Source organism: Oncorhynchus masou, chromosome 9 (genome assembly GCF_036934945.1).
Source record: "Oncorhynchus masou masou isolate Uvic2021 chromosome 9, UVic_Omas_1.1, whole genome shotgun sequence".
Taxonomy (NCBI): Eukaryota; Metazoa; Chordata; class Actinopteri; order Salmoniformes; family Salmonidae; genus Oncorhynchus; species Oncorhynchus masou.
The window spans coordinates 61395659-61416970 of record NC_088220.1 but is presented as its reverse complement, the minus strand read 5'-3'; the positions used below and the strand labels follow the sequence as shown (position 1 = coordinate 61416970).

Genomic DNA, 21312 nt, shown 5'->3' with positions numbered 1-21312 from the left:
GTCAAGATGGAACAATCTCTTCAAATAAATAAATAGATCGAGTACAGTCGTAAGAACCAGAGTGTAGTTAGAAATACTACAGCTTGTCATATTTGCAATGAAAGTGTGTGTGAGATAGTTTAAAAAGTTTGCGTGTGACACTGTGTCTTGTGAAAGCCAACCTGCTCCAGGTAGGCAATGAGTGACTCCCTGTTATAGTCCCACTCTTTCTTTAACTCGGAGGCCGGTGGAAATTTACAGCAGCTCAGTTCCATGGTGATCTCCAGGCAGTTCCCATTCAGGTAGTTATAGTCCTGCATGCCTCCTGAACAGGGATGACAAATTGTACCTTATGTCAAAATGTTTTCTTGCAAACATTTCAAGATCTCTCTGCTTGAAAACCACTCACGAGGACATCAGTATTCATTTTAGAGGCACAACCTAAAGAAAGTGGACAAGCATACAAAATAAACTGTCAAAAGAAAGTGTGCTGACTTCTGCTGAGTTCATGAAAGCAACAGCATGAACACAGGCCTAATGCTTTGAGTCAGGAACATCCTTAAATCTACACCAAACCCAGGATGTAGGCTAAAGGTGTTATCAATGCAAAGTGCCTCTGGCAGAGCAGAGTAGGCTGTGGCCAGCACCAGCCTTTCCTCCAGTCCAGGGCTGCCTGGTGGAGGAATGTGTTTGCTGTGGCCTGGTGCCACCTGCCACTCAGGCAGCATTCCCAGGTTGTTTTCAGCACAAAGCCTGACAGCAGGCAAGCAGGCAGTAGGCCTCGGGAAGTTTGCCATGACTGGGTTTGACCGGCAGCATTTTAATTTATCAGACCCATATGCATTGGGTGCCTAACCGGACTAGGGCGTCCATCCATGGTGCTCAGAAAGACAGAAATCAACCAGTGTAATCCATGTTAAAAGAACATGCAAGACGAGGATGCAACGATGTGTGGTTCTTATTGAAATAGAATGTCCACTTTGAAAATGTTAGAATAAACTGTCCACATGTACTTTTCCTCTGCCAACAAGCCGAGCAAGGAACAGCTAGACACTAGCCTGTCAATATACCATCTATGCTTTACACATGTGATAAATAAGATGCATAACAAACGCACACGCCAATTTAATTCCACTAAATTATGCAAAGTAACCTATAGAGTATAGACCGATAAGCATGACCAATCAAATCTATTTCCATCAAATAGTACTTCAATCAACGAAAAGTCTAAAAAAAGCATTATTTCGCAAGGAGATTTTTTTCTTCTCCCGGACATTTGGCCTGCATCAATTTTATTTATCGCCTTTTCTATTTTTGTAAATGTTATTAAAATCATCCAAAAGCTGGTTATTACCAGCTAACGGAAATCCTGAACCCAATAGGAGTAGGATACTCAACCCTCTTCCTCATTCACACAAACAAGGCCAACTCATCCTTAAACAGACGCAATCCAGGGTACAAATGCACGCACCCACACACTAATTCACAGGAGACAACCAGCACAAACAACGCCAGCTCTTTCATCTGAATGTGTGAGGCCTACCAGCCTCAGGTTAGAAATGCTGCTGTGTGCATATGATATTAGACAGCATGATGTGGGCAAGATACAACACAGCAGATTCAGCATTTACATAATCAAATGACACACACAGCAGAGACAGCTAACGTGACTGCTTGTGATTTAGCCAACTACAGGATGTGGCCCTAATGCAGGAATCTTCAGAAGGTATTTGACACTTGACACAGAGAGGGAAAGGAGGGGAACAGGAGGAGGAGAAACAGAGGGGAGAAGAAGTGAGTGTCCATCCAGCCAACATTAGTTAGTGACTAATAATTTACCAGGGACCAGTTAATAAAAAAGTAATATCCAGTATGGCGGCTGTTTAATCCACACACATCGGCGTTGAAGGTGTGTGTGTTAGGCAACTTCTCACTGAGAGAGGAAAGGTATCAGAAAGCACAGAGTAAGCCCTTACTAACACAATACTGAGTCAGCCCAGGACAAGCTAGAATACAAGCCAGAGTGGTACACAGAGTGGTACAGCTGTTGAACATCCTCTCAAATGGCTGCATCACTGTGACTGCCTGGCCTGCAGATTCATTCTGGGTACTGTGGTTTTGGTTGACTGGTAAAGACTGTTGTAAAATGGCACAGTAAGAAATGGCAGCAGTTTTACGGGCACCCAACCAATTGTGCTATCCAGAGCTTCTGGATATCAGGACAGCGATCGTTCACCTCGAATTAGACAAAGATGTTTTCTACAACAAGGACGACGCACAAGACATTCTCCAAACACCCCACAGGGCCGACATCCCCGTTACTTGCAAGAGGAAGCGACGCAGGTACAGAGGACAAAGAGCCAGATGCCTGGTCAGGACCCGGCGAGGGCGACTGGGAAAGCTGCCGTTACCATCAATACTACTCGCCAACGTAGCGGGATATACGCTGCATATTTGTAAACATCAGCTGGTGCACAAAATCTAAGGAAGTCTCTAGATTTTGCTCGCCTGAAGTAGAGTATATTGTGATACATTGCAGGTCACACTATTTGCCTAGAGAGTTTTCAGCCATACTTTTCATGGCTGTTTATTTACTACCACAGACAGATACTGGCACTAAGACCGCACTCAGTCAGCTGTATAAGTAAATAAGCAAACAGGAAACCACCCACCCAGAGGCGGCCTCGGTTTGCTTATTTCCTTATACAGCTGACTGAGTGCGGTCTTAGTGCCAATATCTGTCTGTGTTGGTAAATAAACAGCCACAACAAGTACGTCCCCACAGTGACTGTACATACATACCCCAACCATAAGCCATGGATTACAGGCAACATTCGCACTAAGCTAAAGGGTAGAGCTGCCGCTTTCAAGGTGCGGGACTCTAACCCGGAAGCTTACAAGAAATCCTGCTATGCCCTGCAATGAACCATCAAACAGGCAAAGCGTCAATACAGGGCTAAGATTGAATGATACTACACCGGCTCCGACGCTCGTCTTATGTGGCAGGGCTTGCAAACTATTACAGACTGCAAAGGGAAGCACAGCCGCGAGCTGCCCAGTGACACGAGCCTACCAGACGAGCTATATCACTTCTATGCTCGCTTCGAGGCAAGCAACACTGAGGCATGCATGAGAGCATCAGCTGTTCCGGACGACTGTGTGATCACGCTCTCCGTAACCGACGTGAGTAAGAACTTTAAACAAGTCAACATACACAAGGCTGCGGGGCCAGACGGATTACCACCACGTGTGCTCCGGGCATGTGCTGACCAACTGGCAGGTGTCTTCACTGATATTTTCAACATGTCCCTGATTGAGTATGTAATACCACCGTGTTTCAAGCAGAACATCATAGTCCCTGTGCCCAAGAACACAAAGGCAACCTGCCTAAATGACTACAGACCCGTAGATCTCACGTCTGTAGCCATGAAGTGCTTTGAAAGTTTGGTAATGGCTCACATCAACACCATTATCCCAGAAACCCTGGACCCACTACCATTTGCATACCGCTCAAACAGATCCACAGATGATGCAATCTCTATTGCACTCCACACTGCCCTTTCCCACCTGGACAAAAGGAACACTTGTGAGAATGTTATTCATTGACTACAGCTCAGCGTTCAACACCATAGTACCCTCAATGCTCATCACTAGGCTAAGGATCCTGGGACTAAACACCTCCCTCTACAACTGGATCTTGGACTTCCTGACGGGCTGCCCCCAGGTGGTGAGTGTAGGTAGCAACACAAATAATCGGTTCCCTCTGCCACGCTGATCCTCAACACTGGAGCTCCACAGGGGTGTGTGCTCAGTCCCCTCAGTCCCCTGTACTCCCACAACTGCATGGCCAGGCACGACTCCAACACCATCATTATGTTTGCAGACAACACAGCAGTGGTAGGCCTGATCACCGACAACGACGAGACAGCCTATAGGGAGGTTAGGGACCTGGCCGGGTGGTGCCAGAATAACAACCAATCCCTCAACGTAACCAAGACGAAGGAGATGATTGTGGACTACAGGAAAAGGACTGAGCACACCCCCATTCTCACCAACGGGGCTGTAGTGGAGCAGGTTGAGAGCTTCAAGTTCCTTGTTGTCCACATCAACAACAAACTAGAATGGTCCAAACACACCAAGATAGTCGTGAAGAGGGCCTGACAAAGCCTATTCCCCCTCAGGAAACTAAAAAGATTTGGCATGGGTCCTGAGATCCTCAAAGGGTTCTACAGCTGCAACATCGAAAGCATCCTGAGCGGTTGCATCACTGCCTGGTACGGCAATTGCTCGGCCTCCGACCGACCACAAGGCACTACAGAGGGTAGTGCGTACGGCCCAGTACATTACTGGGGCTAAGCTGCCTGCCATCCATGACCTCTACACCAGATGGAGTCTGAGGGAGGCCCTAAAAATTGTCAAAGACCCCAGCCACCCCAGTCATAGACTGTTGTCTCTACTACCGCATGGCAAGCGGTATCGGAGTGCCAAGTCTAGGACAAAAAGGCTTCTCAACAGTTTTTACTCCCAAACCATAAGACTCCTGAACAGGTAATCAGATGGCTACCCGGAAAATTTGCATTGTGTGCCCCCCCAACCCCTCTTTTTACGCTGCTGCTACTCTCTGTTTATCATATATGCATAGTAATTTTAACTATACATTCATGTACATACTACCTCAATTGGGCCGACCAACCAGTGCACCCACACAGTGGCTAACCGGGCTATCTTCATTGTGTCCCGCCACCCACCAACCCCTCTTTTAAGCTACTGCTACTCTCTGTTCATCATATATGCAGTCTCTTTAACCATAACTACATGTACATACTACCTACATAATCAGCCTGACTAACTGGTGTCTGTATGTAGCCTCGCTACTTTTATTGCCTCGCTACTGTATATAGCCTGTCTTTTTACTGTTGTTTTATTTCTTTACTTACCCATTGTTCACCTAACACCCTTTTTTGAACTATTGATTAGAGCCTGTCAGTAAACATTTCACTTTAAGGTCTACACCTGTTGTATTCGGCGCACATGACAAATAAACTTTGATTTGATTTGAAGAGTTTAGATATAAATCCACAAGACAGTTGTTTGGTGGGTTATTATAAATCTATTTGATGACAGGCCTTTTGGCGGAGGCATAGCACAAATTATTTTTCTACAGTTTTCATAATATTTTGCTTGAGTCATGGTAGAGGAAACATTGCAACACTTGTTGGACTGCCTTGCATGGCTGTTAAATGTCAGGGTGTGTGCAAGCCCCAGTCTAGTTATGCTAAGCCGACAGCTGTGGTGAAACAGATCAACAGGGCAGTGTCCCATGTGAGCCTGTTAGAGAGTACTTTAGAGACGTTAGTTAGAATAGTTCCCAAGGGCTTAGTCCCCTATGGTGACACCAGCAGGGTGCAACAGGCCTAGGCTATGTCTCTGACAGTGCCTCTATGGACACTGGCGAATAACCTTAGCGTGAAAAAGACTGTACAGTGTGCATTGTAAGAATGCTCCTAATAATAGTAATCTTATAGTGACTTTTTCGTGTTTAACGATTTGCCTGGCGGAACCTGTAATGTGAGAATCATATGACACGTCATAGTAGGCAATATCTGAGAGCAAACATCCTCCAGACATAGGCTAGAGATCCTGTTATGAGCGCTATCAGCCCCAACCTCTACATCCTCCCTCCCAGCAGGATACACCAATGACTGTATATACACGATATATACAAAAGTATGTGGACACCCCTTCAAAATTTGTGGATTCGGCTATGTCAGCCAAAACAGTTGTTGACAGCTGTATACAGTCATGCAATCTACACAGACAAACATTGGCAGTCGAATGGCCTAACTGATGAGCTCAGTGACTTTCAGCGTGGCACCGTCATAGGATGCCACCTTTCCAACAAGTCAGGTCATCAAATTTTTGCCCTGCTAGAGGGTCAACTGTAAGTGCTGTTATTTTGAAGTGGAAACGTCGAGGAGCAACAATGGCTCAGCCTTGAAGTGGTTAGCCACACAAGCTCACAGAAAGGACCGCCGAAATGGTGGCGCGTAAAACTCTGTCCTCAGTTGCAACACTCACTACTGACTTCCAAACAGCCTCTGGAAGCAACATCAGCACAAGAGCACTAATGCTCGAGGCTGAAGGGAGGCAAGTCCCCGCAGCAATGTTCCAACATCTAGTGGAAAGCCTTCCCAGAAGAGAGGAGGTTGTTATAGCGGCAAAAGGGGGAGAACAACTCCATATTAATGCTAATGATTTTTTGAATGAGATGTTCGACGGGCAGATGTCCACATACACTACATGACCAAGAGTATGAATGGACAAAGCCATCAATCATGTGACACCATTCATTCCTATATGAATACTCTATAGTACATTAAAGCCAAATTAAGTCAGTTAAGATTACATCTCATGCTATTTGAGCTACTCCAGGAAGTGACATTGCAGTCTGCCCCCTCTTCATTGAGTTGAAGGCCGACCGGGTATTTGTACTGTAGCAACTAAAAATTATCCTTATAATTTCTTCAGTGTGCTATTTTTAAAATAAATCGGTGCAATGACATACATCTGGTGTATTAGAAGCAATTATTGATGCCATGATTGTCTTAGAAGTTTTTTCAATTTACATAAAGTTTGCCCATTTTTCCATTCACTTTAATGGGGATCCTGTTTTCTGCTGACAATACCTGCAGTACCGTGGTCTGCCTTGAATTTCTGTGGCTTCAATGAGAGAGGGAAGTCATTCTCTCCTGGAATAGGCTAAACACACCCTCATCCAGTGTTTTCCCTGAGTACATGGAGAAGCCAGCCAAATAGGGAAAAAGTAGCCAGCCAGGAAGTTCCAGCTGGCTACTAGCTCTATTTTGGTAGCCTCTGGTACATTCTAATGGCTTGATTCCATCACAAATACACTGCACTAAATGATTTAGTACTTTAAAGATTTTACTTCCCAGATTGATCAAAAGAGTTGTGGTCTTGAGTAAAAATGAATTCAGTGTGTTCTTCGGATATCGTCTAGGCCTAGCCCTATATGATCAGGACCATTTAAGATAACCTTTTAACATTAAACCTGTCCTCTTGAGAATAAAGTCATATGTACAGACTGAGAAACAATATAGAATTGCAGGAAAATGGTTTTAAAAATGCAAACATTTTCAGTGGTAAGACCACCGGACATAGTGTAAATATATACATTGGGTGCCCATGAATAGAACAACAGGTTTTGAAGAATGAAGCAGGTGTTAAAATTGGGCTTTGCTACACAGAAAGCAGCAGTTGACTACTACATTTTTGACACCTTAATGAAATCAGTAGGCCTATATCAATATCTTTAATAATACCATAGAAGTATCATTACCTTTTATAACCTTCAATCGGTTATCATATTTTGGACCAGAATGAGGCTCTCTTAACACTACCTACCTGTTGGCTTGCACGATTCTTGCCATTTTACTTCAACCTCTCATCAACAAGCTTTTTTTTTTCCGCCCACAGGACTGCCGCTGACTAGATGTTTTTGTTTGTCGCACCCCTCTTGGTAAACCCTAGACACTGTCGTGCGTGAAAAGCCCAGGAGCCAGGCCGTTTGAGATACTGGAACAGGCACGCCCTGTACCGACGAGTATACCACGCTCAAAGTCACTAAGGTCACTCATTTTGCCCATTCGAACAGTAACTGAATGCCTCGATGACCTGCTTTATTTAGCAAGCCACAGTCACGTAACTCATTGGCTGTAGGAGCGAACCATTTGTGAACAAGGTGGTGTACCTTATAAACTGGCCAAAAACATGTCCCAATGCGATACCATGGACATAACCATATTGTATGATTTAAAAATAGCGAAGGGATATAAGGAGATTTACTTTATTTAGTCAGTTCGACACCTTTTATAAACTAGTCAACATTCGCTGTTCGGTTGCCAATCAAAGGAAAGTAAATAGCCTATGCACCCGACTCCGTGGCTGGCTATACGAAAGTTGAAACACTCAACATAAAATAATTACTGTTTTTTGACACATTCATTTAAGTGGATTTCAACTCATTGTTGACCACTTCCATTAAATGGGATGTGTAAATTCACTCACAGTACATGAAGGAGCATCATGCTCTCCCTCCTCCGTGAAATGAAATTTGACTGCAGCCAACCACAGATAACAAAAACAACACAGGTACCAAGCAGAGGGACAGACAGCCGACTGACAAACCAGCAGTGTTTCCAGTTCATCGCTCGCTTTGCGCCTGTCGTATCAATAGATCACTAGAAGATGAATATCGTTCATTCTAGCGGGAGAAGGCTATACAGACTTTTCTGACTAGCAAACTTGAAACTTTTAAATGAGCAGAAGCCTGAAGTGAAGTGGAAGAAGTGAAGTGGAAAAAGTAGCTGGCCGACAATGAGTCTGTTATCGGCTGTTTAGACGACGGCTGGCAATTAGGGAAAACACTGCTCATCATCTCACTGTGAGGTAACCATTGGGTCTATATCTTCCACCTGACCCATGCCCTGCCCAAAGCCCCCAGCTTTCACAGATGACAACGATACATAATATAAGAACGAATGGCGTTAAGAGGCTACGTGGGTTACATGTAAAGACACTAGGCCTGTTAGTTACTCCCTCTTTACTTTACTCTGAAGTGGTAGAGGACAAAGAGAAAGGTGAACAGGAATGAATGTAAGATTACACTGTAAAAAAATCCTGTTGTTTTTATGGTAACTTGCTGGCAGCCAGTTAGCTGTAAGTTACTGTAACAAAAAACAACAAGTATGGTATTTTACTGTAAATTCGAAATAAACTATGGTTTAACACTACATATTAATGTAAGCTCCCAGGAAGTTTTTGTTCAGGTAACTTCCATGTAAAAGAACCCATAAATACCAACATGTGAAGATCATAGGAGCATGTCAAAGCTAAGAGTCCATCATTTTTTGGGGGGGGGAATTATGGCGTATAGCCATTTTCAACCATTTCTTATTTAAAAAAATATTGGAATAAGCACAGGCTTTGGTTTCATGTCAAACAGACTGAAAAGGGGTCTTAGAAAAAGTATTACAAATGATTAGAAATAGAGTTTGGACACACCTACTCATTCTTTATTTTTACAATTTTCAACATTGTAGAATAATAGTGAAGACATCAAAACTATGAAATAACACATATGGAATCATGTAGTAACCAAAAAAAGTGTTAAAACAAATATATTTTATATTTGAGATTCTTCAAAGTAGTCAAAGTAGGAGGTGGTGTGATGGTGCTTTGCTGGTGACATTTAGAATTCAAGGCACACTTAACCAGCATGGCTACCACAGCATTCTGCAGCGATACCATCTGGTTTGCACTTAGTGGGACTATCGTTTGTTTTTCAACAGTACAATGACCCAAAACACACCTCCAGGCTGTGTAAGGGCGATTTGACCAAGAAAGAGAGTGATGGAGTGCTGCATCAGATGACCTGGCCTCCACAATCACCCGACCTCAACCCAATTGAATGAACGAGAAGCAGCCAAGTGCTCAGTATATGTGGGAACTCCTTCAAGACTGTTGGAAAAGCATTCCTCATGAAGGTGGTTGAGAGAATGCCAAGTGTGTGCAAAGCTGTCATCAAGGCAAAGGATGGCTACTTTGAAGAACCTAAAATATATTTTGATTTGTTTAACACTTTTTTGGTTACTACATGATTCCATGTGTGTTATTTATTTATTATTCTACAATGTATAAAAAAATAATACAAAAATAAAGAAAACCCCTTGAATGAGTAGGTGTGTCCAAACTTTTGACTGGCACTGTACATCAAAATAAAACATTGGCTTGTGTCTTGGAATTCCGTTACCAAAAACCCACATATCTTTACGATATGTTCTAAATGTTCTCCCATATAAGGAGGGAGGATAATTAAGAAGTAACAAGGTAGACCTATCAATTAGTTGATGTTTTTACTGATAATAATTCATAAAAATAATTGATAAGTGACTAAAACAGGAAATTATTTTACCAAATCAGTAACAGAAGTTCAGAAAAAAAAAATTCAACGTCCACAGACATTGTTTTTTGGTCTGGTCCCAACCAGCCTTGATTTAAAATGTCCACAGACGTCTAGATCAGCCTTAATTTGGCCCAAACATATAATTCCATTTGGTCCGGATCAAATCTGAACTAATCATAGATGTCCATGTTTCACAAGTTTGGACGGAACAGTAGAGTACAGTGGAGCACAGTACAGTAAAGAGCGGTCGAGTATAGTTCAGTACATTCCTGTACAGTAGAGGAGTACAGTACACAGTTGAGCACACGAGTTGAGTACACTATAATGTACTGAAGTATACTCTACTATACTGAACTCTACTGCACTGTGCTCTACTTTGATGTTTGTTTCACAGGTTTGGACATCTATGATTTATTCAGATGTGGTCCAGTCCAGACCAACCACATTAGGTCTTGTTTGGTGGCGGAGCTCATTCAAATAATAAAATCAAATAAAAATATTATTTGTCACGTGCCGAATACAACAAGTGTAGACTTTATAGTGAAATGCTTACTTAATAGCCAATGTATAGAACAATACCCAAATATGCAATCTACCAATGAATATGTTTTTGTAAAATGTTCTGTTTAAATTGTTAAGAGTAGTCCTTATGCATAGAGCTTGAAATCAATGGTTTTTGTTTGGCATACATTTTAAGTGAAAAATCTGAGTCTCAGCACAATTCCATTTGAGTGGAATTGCCCTACATTAACCTCACATCTCAAGACAAGTAGATAATTGACTGACTTTGATAATCATAAGAGGACAGACCTTCGACAAGACAAGTGGGAGTCTTATGGCAATTGACTTCTAAAAGAGAGAAATTCCCCAGAACTAACTTTGTCGAAGGTCAAACTTTGTTTGCAGTGACGAATGTTTGTAGCATTTGGCTACCAACCCTGCAATACTGTTTGTATTGGCTTCCTACCCAAACCACAGTGGCCTACAACCTTGCTCAACCAGCCCTGTTCTCAATCGCCAGTAAAGAAATGATTCATTCCAGAATCCAGACAAAAGCTACAAACACATAAAGCTGCAAAGCCTATGAATAGAGGGTACCTAATCCGGCTAGCAGGAAAACAACCTTGTTTGAATAACATTCAGTGCAGAGCTGGAGCAAATCAGCTTTCAGTATTGTAACCGTAAATGAGGCCACATATGTTCTTCAATATAGTTCTCTACTACAGCATAAGGATTTGTCCCGATGGCTGTTAACAGGTTAGCTGTGATGTCAGTGAGCTAGAAAACAACAGCCCATCTATGAGATAACCATCAGTTATGAAAAACAAATAGCAGACCTATAGGGCTCCTGAGTGGCACAGGGGTCTAAGGCACCGCATCTCAGTGAGAGAGGTGTGACTACAATTGGCCAAGCGTCGCCCGGGTTAGGGTTTGGCCGTCATTGTAAATAAGAATTTGTTCTTAACTGACTTGCCTAGTTAAATAAAGGTTAAATAGTCGGTAGGGATGTGCATCTTTCAAGATGATTCGTACATATCATGGAACCGATACAATGCAGGAACAATACGCTTGAGTTTGAAATGATTCGAAGCGATGTGGTATGATTAGACAAACAAATCAATGAGATTCGGTTCAATGTACTAACATTTGGTGAAGAAACATTAATTTACCATACTAAATTAAAATCTGCTTCTGATGGAGCTCATAAGCGGGATCTGTTTGAGCTGACGTCTGTCTGCCTGTGGTAGTGGGCATCTACCACCCCACTATTAGATTAGGGGGATTTAAACCATCACCCACTTAAAAGTGAGCTAGTAATGTATCAATATGTATCTTTACAAATTAGCCATGACATAGCCAATGAATATATAGCACAACTTCGGGTTTTCACCCAGTCTCAAAATGAAATGGTTTTGACCGTTTGGAAGTTTCTATGGAGTGAGCGTCTCCCGTTTCGACAATGCAGTGCCGCTTCCCTCGCAAAAGTGATGATGGCTGTCATCATTATGAAATTATCAACTTTACCCTGTATATCTAAAAATGGCCATATACACTGATTGCATAAAGAAAAACTACCAAAACTATTACTGATGGTGAACCTGATTCAAATCAAATCTGATGTAAACCCTGTTCAGCATTTGGGCTATTAGCCAGATGAGTTGTGCCTCTGGTACCTTACTTATATTCCGGTAAAACACCACTTTCAACAGCGCATTTGATATCAATAACCTATCAAATCAATTGGCCGTCACTCAGTAATAAAGCCTAATATTGCGCAATCCATTTAACAAGCATTTGAATGCTGAAGGTGCAGCGCAGATGTGCAAGATCAGGAATAAGTTGGTCAGCGCATGAAGCAGAGCATAGTGCACAGTGTGACTAGGCTGCTGATATTGAGATTGTCACAAAATATGAGGTATTTTTAGAAGGTAGAAAAAAAAGTAATATGAGCAAAAACAAATTGGGAACCAACGATTCGTGACGTTTTTCTGACAGAGTATATAGATTTGGATCGGTTAAGGATTCCACGGACCGATACATCTTAAAAGGTCCTTAACTGTTGTTCTGGGATTGATTTGCACTTTTCGCACCAAAGTACATTCATCTCTAAGAAACAGAACGCGTCTCCTTCCTGAGTGGTATGACGGCTGCGTGGTCCCATGGTGTTTTTACTTGCATACTATTGTTTGTACAGATGAACGTGGTACCTTCAGGCGTTGTGGAAATTGCTCCCAAGGATGAACCAGACTTGTCGAGGTCTACAATTTGTTTTCTAAGGTCTTGGCTGATTTCTTTTGATTTTCCCATGATGTCAAGTAAAGAGGCACTGAGTTTGAAGGTAGGCCTTGAAATACATCCATAGGTACACCTCCAATTGACTCAAGTTATGTCAATTAGCCGATCAGAAGCTTCTAAAACCATGACGTCATTTTCTGGGATTTTCTAAGCTGTTTAAAGGCACAGTCAACTTCTGATCCACTGGAATTGTGATACAGTGAATTATAAGTGAAATAATCTGTCTGTAAACAATTGTAGGAAAAATGACTTGTCATGCAGAAAGTAGATGTCCTAACTGACTTGCCAAAACTATAGTTTGTTAACAAGAAATTTGTGGAGTGGTTGAAAAACAAGTTAATGACTCCAACCTAAGTGTATGTAAACTTCCGACTTCAACTGAATATGTATGCAGCCTCCTCTGTCTTACAGAGACTGGACTCTGTTTATCATGCATCCTTGCACTTTATTTATTTTATTTTTTCAATTTTACCCCCTTTTTCTCCCCAATTTCGTGGTATCCAATTGTTAGTAGTTGCTATCTTGTCTCATCGCTACGACTCCCATACGGGCTCGGGAGAGACGAAGGACGAAAGCCATGCATCCTCCGAAACACAACCCAGCCAAGCCGCACTGCTTGTTAAACCTCTTACGGCTGCAGGGGCAGTATTGAGTAGCTTGGATGAAAGGTGCCCAGAGTAGAGGTCGAACGATTATGATTTTTCAACGCCGATACCGATTATTGGAAGACCAAAAAAGCCGATACCGATTCAATTAGACGATTTTAATTTTAATGAACACTTATTTTAACTTAATATAATACATCAATAAAATCAATTTAGCCTCAAATAAATAATGAAACATGTTCAATTTGGTTTAAATAATACTAAAAAAGTTTTGGAGAAGAAAGTAAAAGTAAATGTTTAAGTTCCTTGCTCAGAACATGAGAACATATGAAAGCTGGTGGTTCCTTTTAACATGAGTCTTTAATATTCCCAGGTAAGAAGTTTTAGGTTGTAGTTATTATAGGAATTATAGGACTATTTCTCTTGATACCATTTGTATTTCATATACCTTTGACTATTGGATGTTCTTATAGGCACTTTAGTATTGCCAGTGTAACAGTATAGCTTCCGTCCCTCTCCTCACCGCTACCTGGGCTCGAACCAGGAACACATCGACAACAGCCACCTTCGAAGCAGCGTTACCCATGCAGAGCAAGGGGAACAACTACTCCAAGTCTCAGAGCGAGTGACGTTTGAAACACTATTAGCGCGCACCCCGCTAACTAGCTAGCCATTTCACATCGGTTACACCAGCCTAATCTCAGAAGTTGATAGGCTTGAAGTCATAAACAGCTTGAAGCACAGCGAAGAGCTGTTGGCAAAACGCACGAATGTGCTGTTTGAATGAATGCTTACGAGCCTGCTGGTGCTTACCATCGCTCAGTCAGACTGCTCTATCAAATCATAGACTTAATTATAACAGAATAACACACAGAAATATGAGCCTTAGGTCATTAATATGGTTGAATACGGAAACTATCATTTCGAAAACAAAACCTTTATTCTTTCAGTGCAATACGGAACTGTTCTGTATTTCATCTAACGGATGGCATCCCTAAGTCTAACTAGGCAAGTCAGTTAAGAACACATTCTTATTTTCAATGACGGCCTAGGAATGGTGGGTTAACTGCCTTGTTCAGAGGCAGAACGACAGATTTTCACCTTGTCAGCTCGGGGGACACTATATAAAAGGTAAAATAAATAATAATAATATGAACGTTCAGAAAGAGAGCAGTGGGTATTTCTGGTTAGTAAAAGGACTAGGCTACTTAAAATTATTTAGGCTATAGGCCCAAGTAGTTTATAAACTGTTCATTAATTAATATTGAGTTGAAAGGAAAAAGGAGACACAAGGCCAGGGTTTCCTAAACTCGGTCCTTAGGACCAATAGGGGTTCACGTTTTGGTATTTGCCCGAGCACTGCACAGCTGATTCAAATAATCAACAAATTATCAAGATTTGATAAATCGGAATTAGTTGTGTCGTGTTCAGGAAAAAACAAAAACATGCACCCCTTGGGGTCCCGAGGACCGAGTTTGGGAGATGCTGCACTAGGCCCTCCATGGAATGAGTTTGACACCCCTGGCATACAGGAAAGAGATAAACTAGCTATAAAATGAGTCTACAAAAAAAGCTTGTCAAAAGGTTATCGGTCATCTATTGCAATTATCAAAGTCAACCCCACCGCCAAGTACCTAAACTTCCCTCCCTCCCTCTCCCTATTACTATTTCTCAACAGTCACCTCCCGGAATGTCATAATGACAATTATCTAGATTCTAAACTCACATTCGTAATGCTCTAATAAGATCCTACGATATCATTGGGTACATTTCAGTCCTGTCATTTCCTCATTGAGCATTGTGTAAGTCTATTCTCAAAGTTCATCAGAGAATGGATTCATATTTCATTAGACGACACCATTCTGTATACATCTGGCCCTTCTTTGGACACTGTGCTTACACACCTCCAAACGAGCTTCAACGCCATACAACACTCCTTCCGTGGCCTCAAACTGCTTTTAAATGATTACTGCCCGCACCCTCCCGCCCGACTAGCATCACTACTCTGGATGGTTCTGACCTAGAATATGTGGACAACTACAAATACCTAGGTGTCTGGTTAGACTGTAAACTCTCCTTCCAGGCTCACATTAAGCATCTCCAATCCAAAATAATCGGCTTCCTACTTCACAACAAAGCCTCCACTCATGCTGCCAAACATACCGTCGTAAAACTGACTATCCTACAGATCATTGACTTCGGCGGTGTCATTTACAAAATAGCCCCCAACACTCTACTCAGCAAACTGAATGTAGTCTATCACAGTGCCATCTTCTTTATCACCAAAACCCCATATACTACCCACCACTGCGACCTGTATTCTCTCATTGGCTGGCACTCACTACATACCGGCCGCCAAACCCACTGGCTCCAGGTCATCTACAAGTCTTTGCTAGGTAAAGCCCTGCCTTATCTCAGCTCACTGGTAGCAACACCCACCCGTAGCACATGCTCCAGCAGGTATATTTCACTGGTCATCCCCAAAGCCAACACTTCCTTTCCTTTCCTTCTAGTTCTCTGCTGCCAATGACTGGAACGAATTGCAAAAATCTCTGAAGCTGGAGTCATATCTCCCTCCAACTTTAAGCATCAGTTGTCTGAGCACTGTACACTGCCCATCTGTAAATAGCACACCCAACTACCTCATCCCCATATTATTACTCACCCTCTTACTCTTTTGTACACCAGTATCTCTACTTGCATATCATCATCTGTACATCTATCACTCCAGTATTAATGCTAAATTGTAATTATTTTTGCCTCTATGGTCTATTTATTGCCTCCCTCCCTACATTTGCACACACTGTACATAGATTTTCTATTTTTTGTTTCCTTTGTGTTATTGATTGTACGTTTGTTTATGTGTAACTCTGTGTTGTTGTTTTTGTCGCATTGCTTTGCTTGGCCAGGTCGCAGTTGTAAAATGAGAACTTGTTCTCAACTGGCTTACCTGGTTAAATAAAGATGAAATAAATAAAATAAATAGAAGCTTGTTAAAACACCTAATCCTTACACCTCCTCGTTACAACTTTAAATGACACCTCTGCTGTTCCTTTAACAGTGCTTATAGAAGACAGAGATCTATGCATAAGATGAGATATCTCCTGCAGTCTACATTAACCACATAGGCAGTCAATTTAGATTCAGGTAAGTAATGATGAAGAAACCAGAATTAGTCTTCTGCCGAGTCATAATTTACAACTGAAGCAGAGGCAGTCTGTTAGAGCAGATTCAGGGATTATTGAAGAATGTCTGAGAATATACATGGAACTCACAATTCCCTATTGGACTCACACAGACACATGATAAACAGTCTCACTGTAAATACGCACGCGCACACACACACACAGTGATGACCGCACATGTCTTTACAGGAAAAGCCATGACGGTCACCTTAAACCTTCAGACTCAGATTACAGTATCATCTCATCGTCCCTCGTCTGGCTCTCTTCCCAACCCCGACCTGACAGCAGCCACACAGAGACTGGGGGTCCGGTTACTTCCTGTGGACCACAGACACTGGTATTCCTGAACATGAAGGGGGGACAGCAAGCAGCATGGACAGGTCATGTCTCACACACACACACACACACAAAGCCTGACTGGTCTCAGGTTATCCTGTGAGGAGAGAACAGAGAGCAGGTCTGTCCGGCAGGGGTGAATAAAACAATACTAGCTAGCTGGGTCTGTTGTCCTCTGCCACAGCTGCTTTGCTAGATAGTGAAGTCATTGCAATGGAACACCTGTAATGAATGAATTCATGACATTATGAATTAATTCAATTTTATTTTGGTGTCAAATCGCCAGTTGGCAACCCATCCCTTATTGCATTAATTGACACAAACAAACATTACAATAAATCACTGTGTAAATTCTGTGCTAATTCTGTAATGGTCAAAGCCATACTCTGATTAAATTGCCTAATTAGTGGGGTTTTAAATGAATACTAGACAGACAATCCCAGCTGTGGATCTGCTGGATTGGTTCTCAAATAGACCCAAAATGAGTGGGGGGGGGGGAGATATTCTGTGAAAATTGGGCCATGGAAAATGACAGAGGAAACCATCACACCCCTTTTCATGGCAACACATAGCCTATACATCACACATCAGGCTTTGTCCCAATGACAAAAAGTAGGCCTGTACCATGGTAGTGAAGTGAAAGCCCACACTATACATGTTATCAAATACCCTTTATTACCCTACTATAAGTCTACAGTACATGTCATTCGATATTCATTTCAAGGTGTCGCCATGAACTCATACAACACTGAGCTGAGTAAAACCTGATCTCCAACTGATTATGAACGCCTGAAAAGTAAAATTACCACATAATTTTGTCAGTCCCTGAGAAGAGACAAAGTCAAAATAGACACCAATCTATGACTTAATCTATGACTTACTCGTCATGGCAATCCAGCACTCAGCTCTCTGTCTCAACAATGTGTCCGATTATTCTGAGAGTGATGAGGGATAATGAGTTAAACAATCAAAAAAGCAACTGAAGAAGCTTTTCTCAAGAAATGGAAAGCCAAGGAAACAACTTACGAAGAAGAGAAGAAAATATATTAGAAATCAAGAAAGGAAGATATTGGAGCTGGTCTAGGCTACTTTGTGTGTGAACCATCACCTCTTTTCAACAAACGAAGGAAAAAGAACATGACCTGCCTAAAAAGAGCATCATCAGTGGTCTGACAGTTAAGAAGGAAAAAGTCTTACCGGGTACATCGTACCACTTTGCCCCGTTGACGATGCCATCCTCAAAAGTTTCATCGGGGGTATCTGGGCACTTGGGTTCCCCGGTCCTCATGACGGGGTGGTTCTTGGCGTAGGTCAGCGCCAGGTGTTTAAACAGGTTGTCGTCCTCAGAGCTGCTGTAGTAACCCTGCATCTTGTGGGAGGCCGAGTCATCAAAGGGGTAGCTGGCCACCACAGTGCCACCATGCAGGTTCCCTGACAGGACAAACCTGGAGGGACATAACAACACAATGTTATCAGGAGGCAGGGGATATATAGTACGCCTGGTATCTACTGTCTGCAGTCTACATACTATTGTCAAGGCCAAGGGGGGAAACCTTTCACTATCCAAGGCTGATCTGAAGTACACACACGAGCACGCCCCCATTCACATCGATGGGGCTGTAGTGGAGCAGGTCGAGAGCTTCAAGTTCCTTGGTGTCCACATCACTAAGGACCTATCAAGGTCCAAACACACCAACACAGTCGTGAGGAGGGCACGACAATGCCAATTCCCCCTCAGGAGGCTAAAAAGATCTGGCATGGGACCTCAGATGCTCAAAAAGTTATACAGCTGCACCATCGAGAGCATGACTGGTTGCGTTACCGCTTGGTATGGCAACTGCTCAGCATCCGACCGCAAGGCGCTACAGAGGATAGTGCGTACGGCCCAGTAAATCACCAGGGTCGAGCTCCCTGCCATCCAGGACCTCTATACTAGGCGGTGTCAGAGAAAGGCCCTTGAAATTGGCAAAGACTCCAGCCAACATCATTAGATGTTTTTCAACAGCTGTTTGTCTAGTGACAGCTGGAAGGTATAGTGCTTGTTTTGACAGGTCTTTAGACAAAGGTGGCCGGCCTAAAGTTGTATGGCAGGCTACTTATGTTGGCCTATTGGAGTCTAATGTTGATCAAGGGCATTCCCAACAGTTAGCTGGCAACAGTGGGCCCTTAGGTAAATGGAGAGATCCTTCGCGGGGGAGGTGGTATTTGGGGTCCATGAGGAGGTGCTTAAGAACAATAGGAACAACGACAGATGCAGGCTGCCAGTAAATTCCTTGGGTGCAGCAGTGTACCATTTGCAGTAAGCGATGTCTGTGGAGCCCAGGGTCCTGGAGTTCCGCAGTCACTTCAGATTTTTTACTTAACCGACCTGGAAGAACAGGTGTGTGATGTGTTGAATTTAGGCAATCAATCACCTCAGTTTGTCAGGTGTAGTGCCTATGTCAGAACAAAACTCTGCAGTACCTGTGCCACTCCAGGAAAAGGGTTGCCTACCCCTAGTGTAGCCCATACATTTGAGCCATCTGAATTAGGTTATAAACAATGTGAGCTAAACAAACACAAAGAATGTTGTATGTAGGTCTACGGAAATAGACGAGAGAGATAAATAAATACATACTTTTTCTCCAAGATCCATTTAATGACAGCTGTAACCTCTGGAACATCGTCTTGCTGGACGTTGATTTTGTCAAACTGGTCAGGAAAACTTCTATTGAGGTCCATGTTCTTGGCGTTGGAACGACCCCCAGCGTCGCCACTACAGTCCCCCTCTCTGGACCTTTCGAACCCATCTGGGTTCATACTGGGCATAATGTAAATATCCGTGCTCGTCAACAACTCCGTGATACGCGGGTCCTCTCCATACCTCGTCAGTAGGTAGTTCACAAGGTACACCAACACCTGCCTCGAGATAGTTTCGTCCCCGTGCATGTTCCCCACGTATTTACATTTGGGTTTTCCAGGTACGTCAGCGTTGGGGTCCTTTGTGATTCGCATAACCCACAACTCCCTGCCCTGCACCGACTGGCCTATACTGGACAGGTTGGAGATGTAAGGGTATTTCATGGCCATGAACTTCAGTAGCCGGGTCATTTCGACATAATTGTAGTATTTTGTATAGTCTTCTACCTCCACTTCCGCGAAGGTGTTGCTTCTGACAAGCCTCGCCACGCCGACGCCAAGAGCCGTGATGGGGCCAACAACAAAAAGGAGGAAGACGAAAAGTAAGACGCATAGTTTCGGCGCTGTATGTCGATGCTCAAGCAAATATGTTGCCATGTTTCCTACTCTCCTACCTCTTGAATATCCAGTCTTGTGAAATAAAAAGGTCAACGATTAGAACATTGCTATCTAGCTAACCTAGAGTATTGTCTCTCCGGTCAGCCTGCCTGTATGCATTCAACTTCCCGTTAAGCTTTCATAGGGGCGGGGCTTTGGTTTGATGTCACTCTTCTTTTATTTTTAAATAATATATTTATTACAATGAAAAATCTAATAAAAAAGACAGCAATACAGCACAGTACAGCACAGAGTAGCAGCATATCGTCAACCCAGTTATGAAGCGGGACTAGACCATTTATCCAGTATCGGCTGCAATATTTTGTAAAACACTGAACTTCTATTGGAGGTATTGTATCGGATCTTTTCCATATGTATTACATTCCCTAAATCCCATAACCACATTTCAAAGGTAGGTACAGGCTCCAGTTTCCAAAATTGCAATATGAGCCTTTTGCCTAATAGAGTACAGAGACAGCTTTCCATTCGTGGTTATTCCCATCAACTGTACCAACCAGAGCGGTCAATGGGTCTGGGACTAGAACTCTATCAAAGGCTCTAGATAAGTAATCAAAAATGAGAGGCCAGTAAGCATGTAATTTAATGTCCAGAATAATGTAATGTCCAGAATAAGTGGGCCAACGTCCCCTCATCCTGCTTGCACCTCTCACACAGTGGTGAGGTGTCCGGGAATATTTTATGCAGTTTCACTTTTGAGTAATGTAACCTGTGTATCACCTTAAACTGTACAAGGTTGTGTCTGGCATTCACTGAACTGTGGTTTATATTCCTGAGAGCTTCTACCCAGTCCTCATCTGAGATTTCTGACCCAAGTTCTTGTTCCCAAGCCCTTTTAATGGTGTCTGTGGATACCTCTATGTGGGCCTGAAGCACATCATACAGTCTAGAGACCGACCATTTTGAATGGGGTTTGACAAGGATCAAGCTATCTAATGTGGGACTATTTGGCTTCATGCCATACTGTGGGATATGTGTCCTTACGAAATTCCTGATTTGGAGGTATCTGAAAAAATTTGTTGTTGGCATGTTGAACTTTCCCTGTAATTGTTGAAATGAAGCTAACTAACCATCTATTTATAGATTTTTTCACATATAATGGGCTATTAACAAGTGCAGGGAGTGAGGAACGTTG

The 21312-nt window shown here is 42.7% G+C and overlaps 1 protein-coding gene across 1 annotated transcript in view; it reads right to left on the bottom strand.

Moving 5' to 3' along the window:
• LOC135546389 (carboxypeptidase D-like) overlaps nucleotides 1-20292 on the bottom strand; it is a 32162-nt gene extending 11870 nt beyond the window's left edge. Inside the window, exons 1-3 of the mRNA XM_064974767.1 lie at nucleotides 19501-20292; nucleotides 18081-18328; nucleotides 162-304 (exon numbers count right to left, since the gene is read on the bottom strand). Of these exons, the coding sequence (XP_064830839.1) occupies nucleotides 162-304; nucleotides 18081-18328; nucleotides 19501-20159 (1050 nt within the window). The 5' untranslated portion in view covers nucleotides 20160-20292. The remainder of the gene's footprint in view (nucleotides 1-161; nucleotides 305-18080; nucleotides 18329-19500) is intronic.
• Between the last annotated feature and the right edge of the window lie 1020 nt (nucleotides 20293-21312).